We start from the raw sequence: 19,199 nt of genomic DNA, 5'->3' as shown, positions 1-19,199 counted from the left end.
GATTGCAACTGCATGCATGCTCATTGCTAGCCTACGTTTCCCCAGGTCATATGCAGACTGAGAACGTAGGGGTCTGTTGAGCAAAAAAGTAGGCAGTGATATTTACTGAGTACAGTGAGATGTATTTGTAATGGTAAGTATGAACAGCGGCGACAGTAGCAGCAGCAGTCTACCAATGGAGACTCTTGTACATGTTTGCTGCATAAATCTTAGAGTAGCCTGGCGTCTAGCTTGAATACTCTAACAAGGGGTGCAGAAATGGAAAATATTTCACTAACCCTGTGGACCAGAACCAACTAAAATGTACTAGCCTGCCAGTATTTCTACTAGTTTGCCAGCCCATAGATAAAAATATTATTGTTTAATAATATTATAATATACACTTCAAATGATAGTCTGATGCCATATATAACTGTAAATAAAAGAAATAAAAATGAGTGTGTTTTTAAATAAAACATTTCCTTCCTTCAAATGATAGATATAAATTTGACAATAACATTATTAATAACATCACATGGCAAACAAAATAAAAGAGACACTCAAGCTCCTCCACCCCCGAAACCTTGACTAGAAGTTATATTGTTTAACTTGTCCGTCAGAATTTTTACTTGCATTTGGCGAGCGGGCGAGTACTTTCTGCACCCCTGTTAACCGTAAGACCAAGACAGACATTTGGACAGTTATGATGCTCTCATTATAGCCAGAGAAAACTATATCAAATCTGTGCACTCTATGCCTACCAACCAATTCTCGCTCAAATACAACAATGATCCTATGTTTCACGTTAAATATCTTTACATTGATCATTGATCTCGTAATCTCACGATACATGCAGTTACAAATGAAGTATCGAAAACATATGTTGATTGAAATTGAGTGATGGTATGATAGCAGCAGAGGTGTGTTGATAGTGGAAACATGACATTTTTAACACCAGTCACCACATACATGTAGTATAGATTATACTGACCGATAATATATAAATCTAGGGTGACATTCAAAGAAATAACTTCAATGAATTTGTCACCAGTTAGCATGACATTTTCTACAATTCAAGTGTAGAGCAAAGTGTTTTTCTTCGTGTAGTGTTGGTACTGGTTAACAACATGTAAGTTTAATGTCATGGCTGGACTCAAGAATAATCAAACTAAAGCTCTGTGGTATCAGACTTAGAATTTTTTTTTATTTTAGACACAGTAGCTTGCGACCATTTGGTTGTCGACGATTGCCAAAGCATTACACAGAGTACAACTGAGCTAATAGGGAAATTCCCACAAGCTACTGCCAGTAGGAGCACTTTATACCAACATTACTACATACTACCCCCTCAAGTGAAGCTATGTCCCGGAGCTGTGGACCACGAGTAGTTGAACTGTTATGGGTCCTAACTGGGTTATAATTGTATTCTACGTCAGTGCCAAATGTAACAGAAAAATCAACCTCCACTGAGGGGATTCGAACCACGGACTCTCAGTACGAGAGTCCAGTGCTCTACCAACTGAGCTACTGCCAGTAGGAGCATTTATACCAACACTACTACATTAAGATTACTAATACAGGGCTTCCAGAATTTTCATAAAATCCACTAGCCATGGGATCAGCGATTTTAAAAATGTACTAGCCATGATTAAAAATTCACTATCCCTACTTTACTTAAAAGTTAACACAATTTTACTAAATACTAGTAATAGTCAAATATGTTACCTAAAGAGGAAGATAGAGCTTAAAAACACTAACATTGGGGGTTGGATGTGGGCAGGATATTTATATTTACAAAAATAAGACTTAACTGCAACATTTGACCCCAAAAATTCACTAGCCGTCGGGCATGGCAATAGTAGTTATTTAGTGACCCAACATTGAATATCACTAGCCATGTGATTACCATTATCTAGAAGCCCTGTAATACTAGTTGTAGTGTACAGTACATGTGCTTTAAATGTGTTTATCACATTGTTACATATTCTATCGAAAAGAAGAAAGACTGCAGTGATAGATATTTGCAATGTACATATAAATGTACATGTATAGTCACATTTTCTGTTTCAGCAACATGGATGAACCTCCAAAACCTCGCCCTCGTAGGTTGTCTAAACATCAACTACTTGGTGATGAGAGTCAAGCTGAGCAAGGCCTGGCAAATCCAGCCGTGGTTAGTAATAAAAATAGTAACATATTTTACCATTAATTAATCCAAGAAGGGTTATGGCTTGTACACTAATGAAAATGTTGATCATTTTGAACGACTTGTTACATGAATACTGGCATACATAAGATTTTTTTTTTTTTTATGTTATAAATGTATTATTACTATATATATGTATTATATCTGTTTAAATTATTATAGTAGATATAGTCTACACAATATATGAATACTATGTAATATTGAATAATTAACATGCATGTGTGTTTTTGTCTATACTAGCAAATGGATGGTGAAAAAGCCTACCAGACGTTTAGTCAGACAGAAGGGGAGTCATCGGCAGCTGAGGTACGTGTAAAAACTAATGTAGTAACTATATGACGGTATATATGCTCAAACAGCCACCTTTATTAATGTAGCAACGAAAACATTGATCAAAGGAAAGGAATGTTTAATTAAATACATTTCAAACTATGGTTGTTTGGTGTCAAACGTATGACAACTGCAATACTTGGTCTAGAAAATTAGAGGAAACAAAATCTGTTTTAGTACATAGGTTACTGTTAACTATTACCGAAAAAATTTAGTCTCTTGTTTCTTCTTTCGAACAGACAGATAACATATGGTGTTGGTATAGGACTAGTTGATATGGAGAAAATGCAAATAGGGCTTTCCACAAAAAAATAGGTCAGGGGTCGAATTAAAAAATTTGTAGGGCCCAGCAAGTGTTGCCTTCGGTTTAATAACAACAATTATGGCACCAAGGCTAACTTTTCCTTCAAAAGACGGACACGAATGCAACTTACATGTACTTTGTATCAAGTTTCTGAGACAAAAATTATTTCACTTTATGGTTCTGAACTCTAGGCTGTGTAATTTGTTGGATACAGATGCCTTTTAATAAAAGTAGAAATGTGACAGACAGCTGTGTTATACATGTACTTGTAAGTTCTATGATATCAAATTATAGTATTCACAAAGGATTTAAATGATGACCTGAGAACAATAGTCTCTCTTTAACAATTAAGAATGAGATTTGAGCACTGAGAAATTGATATTGTTTTAAAATGTCATATAATATTAGATACTATTATTTTATCATTTGTGGAGATAATACACAAAATACCCTCAGTTAGTGGAAAACCATACAATGTCTAAATAGATCACTGGGTAACGCAACATAACTTTAGTTAATAATCCTCATTTTCAATGAATCACAGGATGGATAGTCTAGTACTGAATTATGCCATGTAGACATAGGTTAAGATTACACTTGTTGGATATGTTTTTAAACAACTCGTAAGATAAACGATATCTTAACGGCTGCTCATGTACTGAGTGTAGTATTCTCTATATACTTACATGTGTACTTACTATTACCATATTACAAATAATGCTACTAACACATTAAAGAAGAGGATCCTATAAAAAAAAAATGAGTGCACCGAATATACGGGCACTGCACAAGACTACTTCATCCTTCCTTCACTGCCTGTAGAAGGACTGCCATTCTCTCTCAGGACTGACTTGACAGAATGAAGCTTATTCGTGACTGCAATGTCCCAATCATCTTGCCAAGTAGATTTTTCATATTACATTTGTGTCGTCGCTAAATAATAAAATGCTGGGTTTAAAAAAAAATCTGAAGGGCACAGTTTCAAATCAGGTAAGGCACTGCAGCATTTTTCTTGCCGTTGACGCTGTAAGATTTTAGGAGCATAATTCAAGAAAGGAGGGCACCTACAACAATTGCCATCGGTGCTATGGTGAAATTCGAACCCTGATAGATTTTTCAACCCATTGATCTTCAAGCAATCATCCTATCTTAACTGTTAATACAGAAGGTTATACTTTATTACTATTAGTTATAATAATTTACCTATTAAAAGAATGTGTTACTGTTTATTTTGTTGCTGGTATTAATTAAAATACCATTGTTGAAAAATGGTCTTGATAGTCATGTCATATTTACTTTTATATCTTTGCTGAAATAAATTATAAATTATGTTGCTACATAAATTTTAATGACAAACCAAGACATTATAATATTATTATTTTCTTTGCATTTAATTAGAGTAATACTGATTAGGTTTGTACCAGTATTTAATTTTTAAAAGATATTCTCATAGTAATTATTTTTGTTATACATTGTATTTATTGGTTTGTAGATTGAAGAGATTGGACAAGCTAAGTCTCTTGTGAATGACCTGAAGACTCGCCGCAGACAGCGACAGAAAGAGGTGACTATTTTACAGTGTAATTGAAAAGACAGGTTATGGAAAATCAGTCATGATATTTGAACACCTATAAGTAGTATATAAGCTCTATTTCATAGTTGTAATTATATCATCTAGGTTCATGCATAGTTTTAGGGCCCCCTCTTGTAATTTTGTATTCAGTATAACAATAGGGGGTGGGGGGGGGAGTTTGGTTTACATTATGTTGAATTACATTTAGAAAGTGATGACTCTTTGAGGTGATGGAATTGTCTTGTATGTATTAAAAATGTGTCCGTGTGATTCAGCATATAACTATTAGTTAAAAAAAAATCTTTATTTTGTTTTAGAACAGATTATGCACAGTTTTTGAACAGCACTTACATTTTCATACACTGTTGCATATTAAAATGTAACAATGATGATTTCTTGCATTTTTTTTTTTTTTTTTTATCTGTTTGCCAGCTGTCTAAATTAACAACCCCTAAAGATGATGTGAGTGGCGAGTTAAAAACGGTTAAAATGAAGAGCAAGCAGAAAGTGGAGGAAACCACAAAGGAAGGACTAGCAGAAGCTTTAGCAGAAGCCAGGGAAGCTGCTGAGGTCAAAGAAGAAACAACCACGATGCCAGTGGAAACTGAAGATGGGACAGTTCCCATGCCGACAGAAGCTGAAGATGGCACAATACCTATGCCAGATGAGACCACTGCTAGAACAGAAGAAGGTTTGTAACATTAGCTGTGACTGGTGTTCTGTTTTATATAGACTACCGTTGAAGCAAAGTACGGTACTAATTATATTATTTCAACAACTCATAATGTTGAAAATATTTGTAAATTATTAATGAAGTAAGTTTTAAATTGTAATGGTACAAAAACGTGTTTGGATAGAAATAGTCATACTCTTTGAAAGTAAATGTTTTCTATGGCTGAAAAATTATGATTTTTATGATTTCCATCAGGTACTGTCGAGACTTCACGCACAGAGGAGGAACCGTCCATACCTTCACTGCCAGTAGAAACACCTAAAGAGGAACCAGCAGAGAAACCTCCAGAATCCCCACCGACCTCTCGTGGATTGTCACTTCGTGCTAGGATGCAGAGCAGATTACAGAAAGCTAAGGTACATTGCTAACTATTCCAGTAACTTATAACTTTTCATGACTCGTATGTATATTGTTAAATTCAATTTCAGGTCCTCATTAGCAATTCTAGAAATCAGAATAATTGTAATTTCAAGTGAGCAATGAAGAATTCAGTTACTATTGAATTTCATCAGATTTCAGATCCTGAAAGTGTGAGCAGAATAAAAAATTGCAGGTGTTCATGTTTGGTTTCTCTACACAGATGTCATCTGCCATTGAACTTGATGTTAAACTCTCCAACTTCAAATAAAGTCTGCTGATAGAACAAGTTCTTGTTGGCATTAATGACATATACTGTTGGAAAGCTATATTATATATGCATTTATTGTCATTCCACAATTGAGAACATTTATTTCTCCCATCCCTAGCCATGCAAGACAGGCATATTCCATGACGTCATCACTTGCGGAATAAATTGGTCTTTCATGACCAAGTGACTTCTATTGTTTGAGATGATATTAACATTGGATGACCTCACGTAAACGGCAAAATAACGCAAGAAATGCCTTTTATATTTCTTAAAAACCTGCTGCCATAATAAAATTATACTATCATTTTCGGTTTATACTTCTGTTATAAACCATTTTTGGGTACAATCTTTTCAATAGTTATGATTATTTTATTGTAAGATAATTTTGTTTTTTTTTAGGTTTTTCACGCTTTCCCAAAATGCTTGTTTTTCATCTACTGGATGGGAGAAAAATAATCCTCCATTATGTATCCATTTGGGACAGAGCTATTCCACCCTCGGGTACATGCCACGTCCCTGACAACAAATTATGTACCCTCGGGTGGAATAGCCCTGTCCCACATAGATACATATGAAGGATTCTTTTAATCTCTGTTTTTTTATGACCCTATCTGGATGTAGTATCTGTCCATACAGGTGATACAGCATCCAATTCACACTGGCCATCTGTTATGTGATATACCCATGTCCAAAAAAGTCAATACTCAGTATTACAAAATAACATAGGCAAAATCCAGCCAGAGGGTTTACCATAATTGAAAAATACAAATTGTTTCAAGTCTTCCCCAATTACCTATGCATGTGAACCCAGTGTTTAGTTTACTCTGTGGATACAATTTAAACTTTAATAAATTTATTTCAGTAAAATACTGTATTTCATAAGAAATATTAATGTTGTTATAGAATTTGGCCACAGCAATTAAACAGTGCTGTTAAGAGATCAATAAAAGAAACATTCTTTCAGTAATATATAATAAATATTTCATTAGGTATTTGTTAGAAGTAATGACAGTGTTCTATGTGGTCGTTTGTTTGGGGATTAATGTTTTAACGAATTCAGGCCATAGGAATTTTATGGGAAACACTTTTTCAGTTCTTTGCCTTGGAACCCATCGGAAACTGTATTTAGGTTCCGTTGAATAGTCATACTCTGTATAATAATCATGGGAAACGAAATTTCGGTTCCGTGATTTTACCGACACAGTACCAGAAACCGATCGTTTCCATGAAATCCAAAAGTCTGGAATTGCACGTAAAAATAAAATACTTTTGTTACATCCAAAACAGTTGTTCTTTTCTTTTTATGTCAAACGAAACTGGCATTATTGACAAAAAACACTCAAAATGTTTGCTTGTATGAGGTATAGAATCCTCGTTTTGGAGTTTGCTAAAAGTGTTCAAGAAGTAATAAATAAGGCCAAAAAAGGAGAACAATTATATTTTTGGAAAATTACTTAGGAGATCATGTATTAGATTTCGGGACAGTTTTTACTGCATACATTTATTTCCTTTGCAGTTTTGTCTACCATTATATTATGTGACAGTAGTTCTATTTGATTAATATTTAGTTTCAATGTTTTAAAATCTTTACAGGAAAAAGCAGAAACGGAGCTACGTGAGGAAGCCCGTGAAGAGAGACGCCTGAAAGATAAGCGTCAGTCGACCCTCACTAGGTTTGATACAGAGGTGTGTGAGAGCTGCCAATGTTAATATTTTCCGTTATTGGTATAACCTGATATGATAGTGTCTCCACAGGGCTTCTAGAATTTTTATAAAATTCACTAGTCATGGGATCAGTAATATAAGAAATTTACTAGCCACAATTAAAAATCCATTAGCCCTACTTTACTTTTAAGTAAATGTAATTTTACTAATTAATAGTAATAATCAGATATGTCACCTAAAGAGGAGGATGGAGCTTAAAAATACTAAGATTGGGGGTGTGTGGGGGTGAGAGTAGGTTACAGGATATTTATATTTAAAAAATGCAGCATTTGACAACTTTTGTTTTCACTAGCCATTGGGCATGGTAATATTAGTTATTTACTAGCCCAAGATTGAATATCACTAGCCATGGGAGTGGGGCTACCTTAATCTAGAAGCCCTGCTCCAAAATGTATTGTTATTAGTCCCTTTCCTTGTCCATCCGGAGGGAACTATAGGTTTCGTCACCATCCGTCTGTCTGTCTGTCCATTTGTCTGTCCCACATATAGTTTTATGGTCCTTTTATCACAGTGCCTCAAGATATTGATTTGACATTTTGTATATAGCTTTATCATGTACTGTTACAGATCAAGTTTATCTTGCGTGGCGATTTACCCATTTTTCACAGAGTTATGGCTCTAGAACTTAGTAGATACTAAAATATGTAGGGACAATACTCTTAAAATGGTTGTAGTTTGTTCTGTTGGTGATAGTAGCTCGTAACTGTTTTGATGTTACTGTTTGACACATAGAGAATTTTGAGGATATTGTTTTTCAGTAAGAATTACATCGAACTGAATCATCAATTACAGGTTGTGAGCACAAATGTAATATATACTCATTTCCAGTTTTCAAATAAGATTAAAATATTTTTGAATAAATGATGAATTTATTCATGATTACCGGTATGCACTTACATATACATGTAAATGATGTTTTAGTCAGATGAAGAAAAATAAATACCTATAGTCCCACAGGGAACGCCTTTTTCATCCTATAGAATTTACCACAAGTTATTTATTTCTGAGCCAAAAACGTTTTGTTTTATTTAACGATGCCACTAGAGCACATTGATTTTTTATCTTATCATCGGCTAGTGGACATCAAACACATGGTAATTCTGACACTGTTTTTTTAGAGGAAACCAGCTGTCGCCACATAGGCTACTCTTTTACGACAGGCATCAAGGGATCTTTTATTTGCACTTCCCACAGGCAGGATAGCACAAACCATGGCCTTTGTTGAACCAGTTATGGATCACTGGTCGGTGCAAGTGGTTTATACCTACCCATTGAGCCTTGCGGAGCACTCACTCGCGGTTTGGAGTCGGTATCTGGATTAAAAATCTCATGCCTCGGCTGGGATCCAAACTCAGTACCTACCAGCCTGTAGACCGATGGCCTAACCAAGACGCCACTGAGACCGGATTCTGAGCCGATTGATTTCTTAATTGGACACAAAAATAGTATTTTTTTATTAGACAGACTATAGTTTGAACTATTCTGAAATGTTTTTGTTTTTTTTGTATTGTATTTTTGTTGTTGTTTTTAACAGATGAGTGAAATAGATATTGAAAGGCTGGCAGAAGAAAGACGAAATAAAGTCAAACAACGCTGGTTGAAGATGGGAATGACTGTTGACATGCAAGTATGTGTCAATTATAATATAGTAATTCTCACTGGATAGAAACTTATATATTTATGAGTTTGTATTTGACAGGACATAGTGACACTAGAAATCCTTTATTAGTCCTGTGTACATGAAGAATTTACAAAGACCAGGGTAAAGTTAACAACACCACCAGAGCACATTGATTAACCACTGGCTCTGGATGTCAAAGATTTGGTAATTCTGGGACATAGTCTTAGAGAAAACTTGCTGCATTGTTCCACTAACAGTGTTCCAAAGTACATTAAAATTTTATTTTATTTTATATAAACGGTCTTCCCCTGAAAGACCCAGCCAACCAAGATATTACATTGCCAAACTAAAAAGATATAAATTCATATGTTAATATAGGATTTTTGGGTCACTTTAAAGTTCGATGGAGGTGTACACCCCCTGAATTTGCACCTGAAGTTTTAAATATGAATATCAATTAGGCCCATACAGAGGAGGTGAATGTATAACAATTCACCAAAATTTCCTTTCAAACGTTTTCATCAAAATAAGACCATGCATATCTTTTTTTGTAGCATTAAACTTAATATGAATAATTTTAGGTAGAGACTTAAGGTATTTTGACATGGTCGAGATAAAGAGATAAGGAAATATCTTCTGCCATATTGGCAGGTAGTATTTTTTAATAGGTATTTCCCACATTCAGAGTAGCAAATGGGAGATAATTCAGCTGGATTAATCCTGTGATGTACGACACATCAGGCAGATCAGAAACTCTTAACACAAAACTAATTCCCATTTCAATAACATTTTTTAGGTAAATATTAATCTGTCGAATTTAGTTCCATAATATATTTTGTTTTCTCTCAGGATAGTGGTATGCCAAGTATAAAAATGGCGCACGATTTCTTTACACGTCACTGGGGTTCAGAGGATGAAGAAGAACCAGCCAAACCTGAGGTGAAACCGGAGAAGAAACCCGAAGAAACAGCAGAGGAAGAGAAACCGGAGGGTGAGAAACCAGAAGGAGAGAAGCCAGAAGGAGAGGAAACCGAACCCAAAGAGCCTGAACCGGCTGAAGGTGAAGCTGAACAGGTCAGCCATTTTGAATTTTTTTAAATCCATCAGCTAAATTAACAGAAAAGGTTTTTTTTTATTATTAAAAATTAACTACAAATGCAACAAGATGTGGTTCAGTACATTAACTGTGAATCAAGAATTTTAATGTTTTTGTTCTGTAAATACTAACTGTTTGTATTTTTATAAAATGTTGAGAGAGGCCTTAATATGGTTGATCCCAAAACCATTTATTTTTACAGCAATAAAATATGGTTAAACAAATTAAAAGTTTTGTTCCCTGCATCAAACAAAACACATTTCATTTATTTCTGTGCTTGTGTCCAGTTAAAATGTAAGCACACTGTTCTCTGCTCAAACTTCAGAGATGTGGATTGCCTGTCCACAGGGTTCGTATGGAGTCTGGATAACTTTGAAAAGTATGGAATTTTGAAAATCTACGTATTTTCCAGACCTGGAAAAAGTATGGAAAAATACCTTTTTTGCAAGTTGGTTTAGAAAAAGTATGGAAATTCGTCTCTAGGACTCATTTAGAAATTTTTTGTTGCGTGAAACCGGCGGAATCTGATGAATCTAACAATTGCCGACATTTGAAGTACGTGCTTTCGCAATGCATATGACAAAAAGATCGTCCATTTTGTCAAATTTTCCAAAAATATGGGGGATGTATTGAGTAATGTAAGTCTTGAAAAAAAAAAATTTGTCTTGAAAAAGTTCTGGAATTTTTATGTTTCCAAGGTTTATGAACCCTGTGTCCAGGTTAGTTAAAAATTTAAACAGCTGAATATTATTGTCTAGCGAATTGGTATTTTGTTCTCCGGGTACTAGGAAATTGTGGTTAATGCCACCAGATATAAATGTCTCAGCCTTCCTCCCCTTCCCAACTTAGAATTTCTCAGATAAAATTCAGACATCCTTCCTACAGACCTGTGAGTGTCATGGTCATGTTATGGGCAAGATATTTTGTGTTTCGTGTTGATTTTTCACAATACCAGTACTGTGACGGATGTGAATTTGATGCAAGTTAACCAGTGCTCCACAACTGGTGTAAAAAAGACTGTGGTAGGTACTGTCCTGTCTGTCGGATGGTGCATATAAAAGATCCCTTGCTGCTAATCGAAAAGAGTAGCCCATGAAGTGGTGACAGCGAGTTTCCTCTCTCAATATATGTGTGGTCCTTAACCAATATGTCCGACTCCATATAATCGTAAATAAAATGTGTTAAGTACGTTGTTAAATAAAACATTTTCTTCCTTCTTTTGATGCAAGTTATAAAAGATTATTTTGTAAATTATTTATTTTTATCGTTATAGGAAGAAGAAACAACAGATGGTGAGCATGAATCATTTTTGCATGAGGTTGATGACAGGATTTAAAAAATTTCCAGATTTGTTTTGCTATTTGTCAAAATTTGTCCATATGCTCTGAAAAAAATGAACGATGTAGATTTAGTTGATGCTTCTGAATATGGGCCACCATTTTAGAGCATTGTGCAACCCAAACCCTAGAGCCAGTCTCAGTACCTGACCACCATTATTAAATTTTCATGATTTTTAACATAGTACTTCACTTATGGGTTGAACCCCCCACCCCCACTTCAACCTTCATTTAATATCCTATAGTAGGTATATCTGGAAATAAATCTTCATTTGTAAATATACAGAATTTAAGCTGGAAAATAGGATATTAGATATTTTAAAATTTTTATTTCAAAATGTATAACCATCATCAGTTTGTCTTAAGTAGCAGAAAAAATATTCCAACATGAATATGCTAATTCTTTTTATTATCTGTGTGGCAAATGTATTATGAAATATATTTTCCAAATCCATGTTCATTTTGTATTTGACAATTTAACCAACGATAGCTAAAACTCTTAAAGTCCATATAACATATACCATAATTTATGATTCAATATATTTCAGCCAATTTACAAACTACATTATCTTTTTTCTTTTCAGATAAACAGCCGTTACTTGGGGAGAAAGACGAGGATGAGTTGGGTTTTGGGATGGTGGTGATGAAAAAGCCTGAATTCATTGATCCCAAACAGCAGGAAGAACTGCGGAAGAAGCTATTGTTTTTGCCCTCTAGCAGACCAGGTAACAAAACAAGGAATCCACACAGCCTGCGGTATAAGGTCTCACTACACAGATGTCATCTGCCATTGAAACCCATGTTAAATTGCCCAATTTCAAATGAAGATTGCCAATAGAACGGGTTCTCGTTGACACTAACAAACATACACCATTGCGAACATACATTATATAAGCATTTATTTTCACTCCAAAATTGAGAACATTTCTGTCTCAGTTTTTTGCTCCAGACAGGTGGTTCATTAACTGATTCACTCCGGCTGTCTCTTGTGCTATACACCCATGTTCCAAACGGTCAATGCACAGTATTACAGAATAACATGGGCAAAATACAGCCAGAAGGCTTACCATTAGACATATATATTGTTTTAATTCTTCACCATTTTCTGGAAGTGAATATGTGAACCATAATGTGTCACAATTAGGAACTATAGTGGACCATGATGAATGAATTGTCACCCGGAAGTGAACTGTGTAGTGAGACCTAATATTATATATTCATGACATTTTTTCCTGTGCACCTAATAAAATCGGGGAGGGGGGGGGGGTGGGGGGGACATAGCCCAGTGGTAAAGTGCTTGCTTGATGCATGGTTGGTGTGAGATTGATCCTTGTTGGTGTACCCATTTGGTTATTTCTCATCCCAGCCAGTGCACTATGACTGGTATACCAAAGACTGTGATATGTGCTATCCTGTGTGTGGGATGGTGCATATAAAAGATCCCTTGCTACTAATGGAAAAATATAGTGGATTTCCTCTCTAAGACTATATGTCAAAATTACCAAACGTTTGACATCCTATAGCTGTTGATTGATAAATCAATGTGCTCTAGTGGTGTCATTAAACAAAACAAACTTTTAACTAATAAAATGCTCTCAAACCATCTGTAAAGTTTGTAGATAGCTGAAATTTGTAACTTGTGTGGACATACTATAATTGTGCAAATTGTCTCTTAATATTTATGAATAAATAGTTTTTTTAAAAACCAGATTGATTTTACCTTCGAGATGGTTAAATACAAACCTTGTGCAAAACATGCATAGGAAATTTTTTTCTCGAGTATACCCGGTATATGGAAAATTTTGTTTTGTTTTTACTGAAAATACCCCAGTATCTTATTTAATTAGTGACTATTATGTCACTTACATAATGTAATTGCACCGGTCTTGGTGGTGTAGTGGTTAAGCCATCGGACATAAGGCTAGTAGATACTGAGTTCGCCTCCTGGTCCTGGCTCCTACCCATAGTTTTAACAACTCAATGGGTAAGTGTAAGGCCACTACACTGACTTCTCTCACTAACCTCTAACAACAAACTGCTATCCCTCTGATCTGACGGAACAGTCCAGATAGCTGAGGTGTGTGCTTAAACATTAATTGAATATAAGCACAAAAATAACCATGAATGAATTAATATAATTTCATTTGTATCAAAGCCAGGCACATGCTGTCCTGTCTGAAAGATACCTATTAGTTAAACATTGTGCTGCTGTGTTAAGAATGACTCAAAATTGGTTTTTCTCTTGTTGCTTATTATAAGTTTCTTTTCTTACATGGAACATAAATTTGAATTGTTGTAGCCACTGATGTACTCTGATATTGTTAATTATAGGGTTAATTTATTTGTTGGTAGTTCTGACATAATTGTCGTCTTTGACGTCAACATTAGCGTGTGTGTGTGTGTGTGAAGGTGTGTGTTAGGTTTATATCATATCTGTGATTAACTATCGGTGGTAGTTCTGACATAATTGTCGTCTTTGAAGTCAACATTAGCGTGTGTGTGTGTGAAGGTGTGTGTTAGGTTTATATCATATCTGTGATTAACTATCGGTGGTAGTTCTGACATAATTGTCGTCTTTGAAGTCAGCATTAGCGTGTGTGTGTGTGTGAAGGTGTGTGTTAGGTTTATATCATATCTGTGATTAACTATCGGTGGTAGTTCTGACATAATTGTCGTCTTTGAAGTCAACATTAGCGTGTGTGTGTGTGTGTGTGAAGGTGTGTGTTAGGTTTATATCATATCTGTGATTAACTATCGGTGGTAGTTCTGACATAATTGTCGTCTTTGAAGTCACCATTAGCGTGTGTGTGTGTGTGAAGGTGTGTGTTAGGTTTATATCATATCTGTGATTAACTATCGGTGGTAGTTCTGACATAATTGTCGTCTTTGAAGTCAACATTAGCGTGGGTGTGTGAAGGTGTGTGTTAGGTTTATCTCATATCTGTGATTAACTATCGGTTCTAGTACCAGCCTCAGAAAAGATCATTGGAGATGTAGAACCTCGGTATCTGGAGGAAGAAGGGTTCTATGTTGGAGTGCGTCCCCAGATTCCAGCTCGAAACCAGAACAAGATGGAACAGAGGCTGATACGTCAACCAGATAACAAGGTAGTGAAGTTATCATAAAATACTTTAACGTTGGATAAAAATTATATTTTAAGTAATGGCACTAGAATAATGCAGCATAGAGTATTAAAATGTAATATAATGCATATTAACTAAATAGTGCCATTGACAAACTTACCTTTTTAACCATCAAATTTTGGTAAACATTTCATGATTTACAGTGGCCAGTTTTTTAGAATTATTTGCATGTTTATTTAGTTATAGTGACTGGGCTAGCTCTGGTAAGGAGAACATTTTGCAAAATTATATTTTAAAAATGCAGACCAATAGTTATTTTTCAAAAATATACCTATCATTACACAATTTTTGTTCACCAAATTAAAATAAAATTCGCCAATTGTAATTAAAATTTGCAATTGCTGAATTTAGTGAGTCGCAGAGCTAGCCCTGAATGACTTGTATTGGTAAGAATGGTTATGTGGAAATGTATATAAAAGATCCCTTGCAATAAAGAAAAGAGTTGTCTTTGTAGTGGCAAGTGTTTGTTATCTTACATTAAAAAGCATAATTACAATGTATGTTATCATGAACTGTGTGTTCTCCATTCTGTTGAAGGGTCGGGTGTGGTTTGGTGAAGATGGGAAAGTAGTAGCCCTTCCAGATCCTTTGCGACCTTCACCTTCAAGGCCAGCGGTACCAGATGAACCAGATCCAGATTTGGAAACAGTTTTCAAGAAGGTATGACCTATTAACCAGGCTTTTGGGATGTGTTTTCTAATTTAAAACCACTGACTAATTTTAGAGGTTACATGTATGTTTCTTTTCTGTTTCTTATAAAATGCATTTATTGATACTACAAACACTTTGATGACCTAAGCATACATTGCAATAAGCAAAATGTTCTAATATTTAAATTAACACTAAAAAAAGCTAATAACAAAAATATGCGATGTCCAGTCTCTGTGAAAATAGTATCTAAAAAATGCCTTGCTGATAATTGGATTGAATATTTAAGAATAGTCTACTATATATTGCTGTGTTGCCCCCTTAATATCTTGTCCAAAAATGATGATATAGTGTTGAAGCTGACTAAACTTTTATTTAGGTGAACCAGACTCAAATATAAAATATATCAAGATAATGTCGGCCTGTCATTCAAGAGAGTAATCGTGGGATTTGTTTTCGTAAACCAAACAAAGTACAAATAACAGTTTAATAAAGATTTCAACATAGCTGAAAAAGGATAATGGTTTTTAAAAAGTTATTCCCTAATGTAGGATTACATTGTTCTGTTTGTTGTTAGTTTATTTCTGTCACTCTCAAATGAAACAAATACTCGTCATCACTAGTCAATAAATGTAGATTTTGTTTTTGTAAAGGTGGTGTAAATATATTATTTAGCACCCAAGACATAATTGTAATTATGAACAACTGCCACTTTTGTTGTTTTATAAGCAATGATATCCCTAACAAAATGAAAAGTTTGTAATATTTTATTATTAATGACAATAAGTAAAAATCATTACTTACAACCAATTAATTCTACAGTTGGGATCAAAATATGAGATGACAGTTAGTGAAAACAAACAAAATAGAGAGGCTGTTAAAAATACTGGTTAAATTAAGTAGCAGTAAGCTTTGGAAATCTGATGTGGCTGATCAGTTTTCGGCATTGTTGTTTCAATACGCACTGCTAATATATCATGATTTTGTTTAAAACAGTTTTGACTTTATGAATTGGCCAGGATGGCATTTAAAGACTTGAAACGTTGGCTAATACACAGCAATGTATATAGTATGTTATTGCTGCATATTTCTTCTCTAACACAGATTGCAATACAGCCGCTGATTAAACAGTGTACATGTATGTTAGTGTCACTGAATAAATATTAATTTCTTTTCTTTTGCTATAAATGTGTTTAACCATTACATTGTTAAGATTCACATTTTTAGGCAGTGGTACATGAATATGACCAACGATACATTGACGGTGGGATAGACGGAGGTGGCCAGTACCAGCTTGATGTGGACATCAACTCTCTTGAATTCAGCCATCATCACTTGTTCAGCAGAGAACATGTTCTGGCTGGAAAACTGTTTGATCTTTATGAACAATACTATATCAGGAGAAAGAAGAACATGACAGAGTTTTTAAGAGAAAAGGTTTGTTCTAAATGCTGCAGCCTCAACATATTTTTTCATATATTAGCATGTACAAATGATCATGGACTCACCACCCATTTTTCTATTTCCGTTTGGTGTTATCTGCAATCTAGATCACACTCGGATCAAGTTTTAATGAAATCGATACCTTGTCACATGCTACTTTGCGGAATATTTTATATTTGCGGAAAAGGTTTAAACAAAAATAAAAATGAAAAAGCTTGAAGATATTTGTTGAATGTTAGTGGCCAAACCACTTGGGAAAGACCTTATTTCATTAAAAAACAAAAAAAACAAAAAAACAAAAACAAATATTTATCATATAATATCTTACATTTTCAGTGCAATCAAAGTATGTGATATTTTTCAGATCACATACTTTAAGAATTTGATAACTTTGCAAATTAGATGTAAATTAATCGAGGTCACGGCACTAGGTTTATTGACATTTAAGCAAACGTACTTGTGTGACATTCCATAATTGACGTATGCATTCATAGTCATCGAATAAATACATTTCAATGGCAGTTTGACACTGAAAGCTGTCCAGCGTTCAGAAAACAAAAAAACGTTAAGCCCTAGTTTGTTTTGATGTAAGGACATCCAAAATGACGTCATTTCCATTCAAAAATACACAACGCCACATATTCTTACGTCATTTGAATATCTACTAATGACGGACTGGAATTAAAGTTGCGTGTACAGTTTACAAAAACATATTGTATTAAGCTTGAGATTATATGATAAAGGATTATTACCCTCGTGTATTTCGATATCGTCAATATCATATATTAGGAATAAAAATAATGTATTATGCTCGCCAGAGGCTCGCATAATACAATTTTTATTCCTAATACACTCTTGTAATAACTCACTCTCTCTCTCTCTCTCTCTCTCTCTCTCTCTCTCTCTCTCTCTCTCTCTCTCTCTCTCTCTCTCTCTCTCTCTCTCTCTCTCTCTCTATCTCTATATATATATATATATATCCTAAAATGACAAATAATTCAACCTTTTGGCTGTTTAATTTTTAAAATGACAACATCACTATGTTGTAAGTTGCATAATAGACTGTTTATGAAATATTTTAATACTAATAACTTTTGAGTTTATTAAAACTACAGCTGTTGTGTTTCTAGTTTGCAGTATCCTAATTTCCTGTTAGAAGGACGATGTAAAAGTTTGAGGTTTTAAATTGTGGTCTTTTAATGATGATCAAGTGCATTTAGTGCTTAATTCATTTGTTGATGAATCGTGTCAACCCTGTAATATTATTGGTGACAAGTGCTGAAATGTTTATTTTATATTTTTGTAGCTGCAAGCTTTGAAGGCATCAAAACTCCATTTAGAAGAACACATCACCAACAATAAGGTAAAAAACCAAAACATTACAGCACAATCTTGTGTGGTCGAACTTGGAAGGGTCGAATACACTGCTACGCTCAAACCGAAAATGAAGTCACAAGTTACACTTACCTGATGTTGACCGAATGGTTAGGTCGAACTGCCCGATGGGTCAAACACTGACAGTGTTCGAGCGAACGGAATTCAACTGTAGATGTAAAAATATATATATATATATATATAATGTAAATACGGTAAGTATTATAGAGCAGGCTATAGCTTGTGGGTTGTAGGATCAATTCACCTCACCGTATCTGGAGTTTTTCCTGTCCCAACTAATACTGGTTCATTAAAGCCCTGTGATCAATAGAACTCATTGGAAACCATTTTGTGATAATTGTGATAATGGTGGACTATGTTACATGATAATAGGTCATGGATTTTGATGACACACTGCTTTAAATGTTCATTAAAGTGAAATCTGGAGGCCTGCGTCCACTGTAGTCTTTTCATGCAGCCTTTTCATAAAAAGAAAATCTTATCTGGCAAAGGGCGTGATATAGCCCAGTGGTAAAGTGCTCACCTGATGCGCGCTTGGTCTAGGATTGATGCCCATTGGTGGGCCCATTGGGCTATTTCTCCTTCCAGTCAGTGCACCACGACTGGTATATCAAAGGCCATGGTATGTACTTTCCTGTCTGTGTGATGGTGCATATAACAGATCCCTTGCAGCTAATGGAAAAATGTAGAAGATTTCTGCTCTAAGCCTATAATTATGTCAAAATTATAAGAAATCAATGTACTCTAGTGGTGTTGTTAAACAAAACAAACTTTAAGTTATCTGGCAAATATATTTTTTAATCATGAGATGGTGTAGTGATCTCTCTAGGTTTAAATATCTGGGTAACTGTTGTGTGTTGTATTTTTCAGAGTGAAATGAGTGCCAGTGATCGTCAGAACTACGAGAAAAGACTTAAGGACTACAAATATGAAATCAAGTAATCTTTACCACATTTAATTAGTTGTTAGATAGCAACTCCTATTTAGTATTTTAAAATTGTGTGATGATCTCCGAGACATACTTAATGAATCATGACT

At 34.7% G+C, this 19,199-nt stretch overlaps 1 protein-coding gene across 1 annotated transcript in view; it reads left to right on the top strand.

The window, feature by feature from the left end:
- The window catches only part of LOC121375449 (coiled-coil and C2 domain-containing protein 2A-like), a 62,014-nt gene that overhangs the window by 262 nt on the left and 42,553 nt on the right, over positions 1-19,199 (top strand). Inside the window, exons 2-16 of the mRNA XM_041502912.1 lie at positions 2,050-2,152; positions 2,426-2,491; positions 4,312-4,383; positions 4,825-5,083; positions 5,321-5,481; positions 7,347-7,439; positions 9,013-9,105; positions 9,949-10,173; positions 11,469-11,487; positions 12,117-12,257; positions 14,497-14,639; positions 15,213-15,335; positions 16,551-16,760; positions 18,073-18,129; positions 19,032-19,099. Coding sequence (XP_041358846.1) covers positions 2,054-2,152; positions 2,426-2,491; positions 4,312-4,383; positions 4,825-5,083; positions 5,321-5,481; positions 7,347-7,439; positions 9,013-9,105; positions 9,949-10,173; positions 11,469-11,487; positions 12,117-12,257; positions 14,497-14,639; positions 15,213-15,335; positions 16,551-16,760; positions 18,073-18,129; positions 19,032-19,099 — 1,829 coding nt within the window. The 5' untranslated portion in view covers positions 2,050-2,053. The remainder of the gene's footprint in view (positions 1-2,049; positions 2,153-2,425; positions 2,492-4,311; positions 4,384-4,824; positions 5,084-5,320; positions 5,482-7,346; positions 7,440-9,012; positions 9,106-9,948; positions 10,174-11,468; positions 11,488-12,116; positions 12,258-14,496; positions 14,640-15,212; positions 15,336-16,550; positions 16,761-18,072; positions 18,130-19,031; positions 19,100-19,199) is intronic.

This window comes from Gigantopelta aegis, chromosome 6 (genome assembly GCF_016097555.1).
Source record: "Gigantopelta aegis isolate Gae_Host chromosome 6, Gae_host_genome, whole genome shotgun sequence".
NCBI lineage: Eukaryota > Metazoa > Mollusca > Gastropoda > Neomphalida > Peltospiridae > Gigantopelta > Gigantopelta aegis.
The sequence above is the reverse complement of the archived record's forward strand: the minus strand, read 5'-3'. Positions and strand labels throughout refer to the sequence as shown.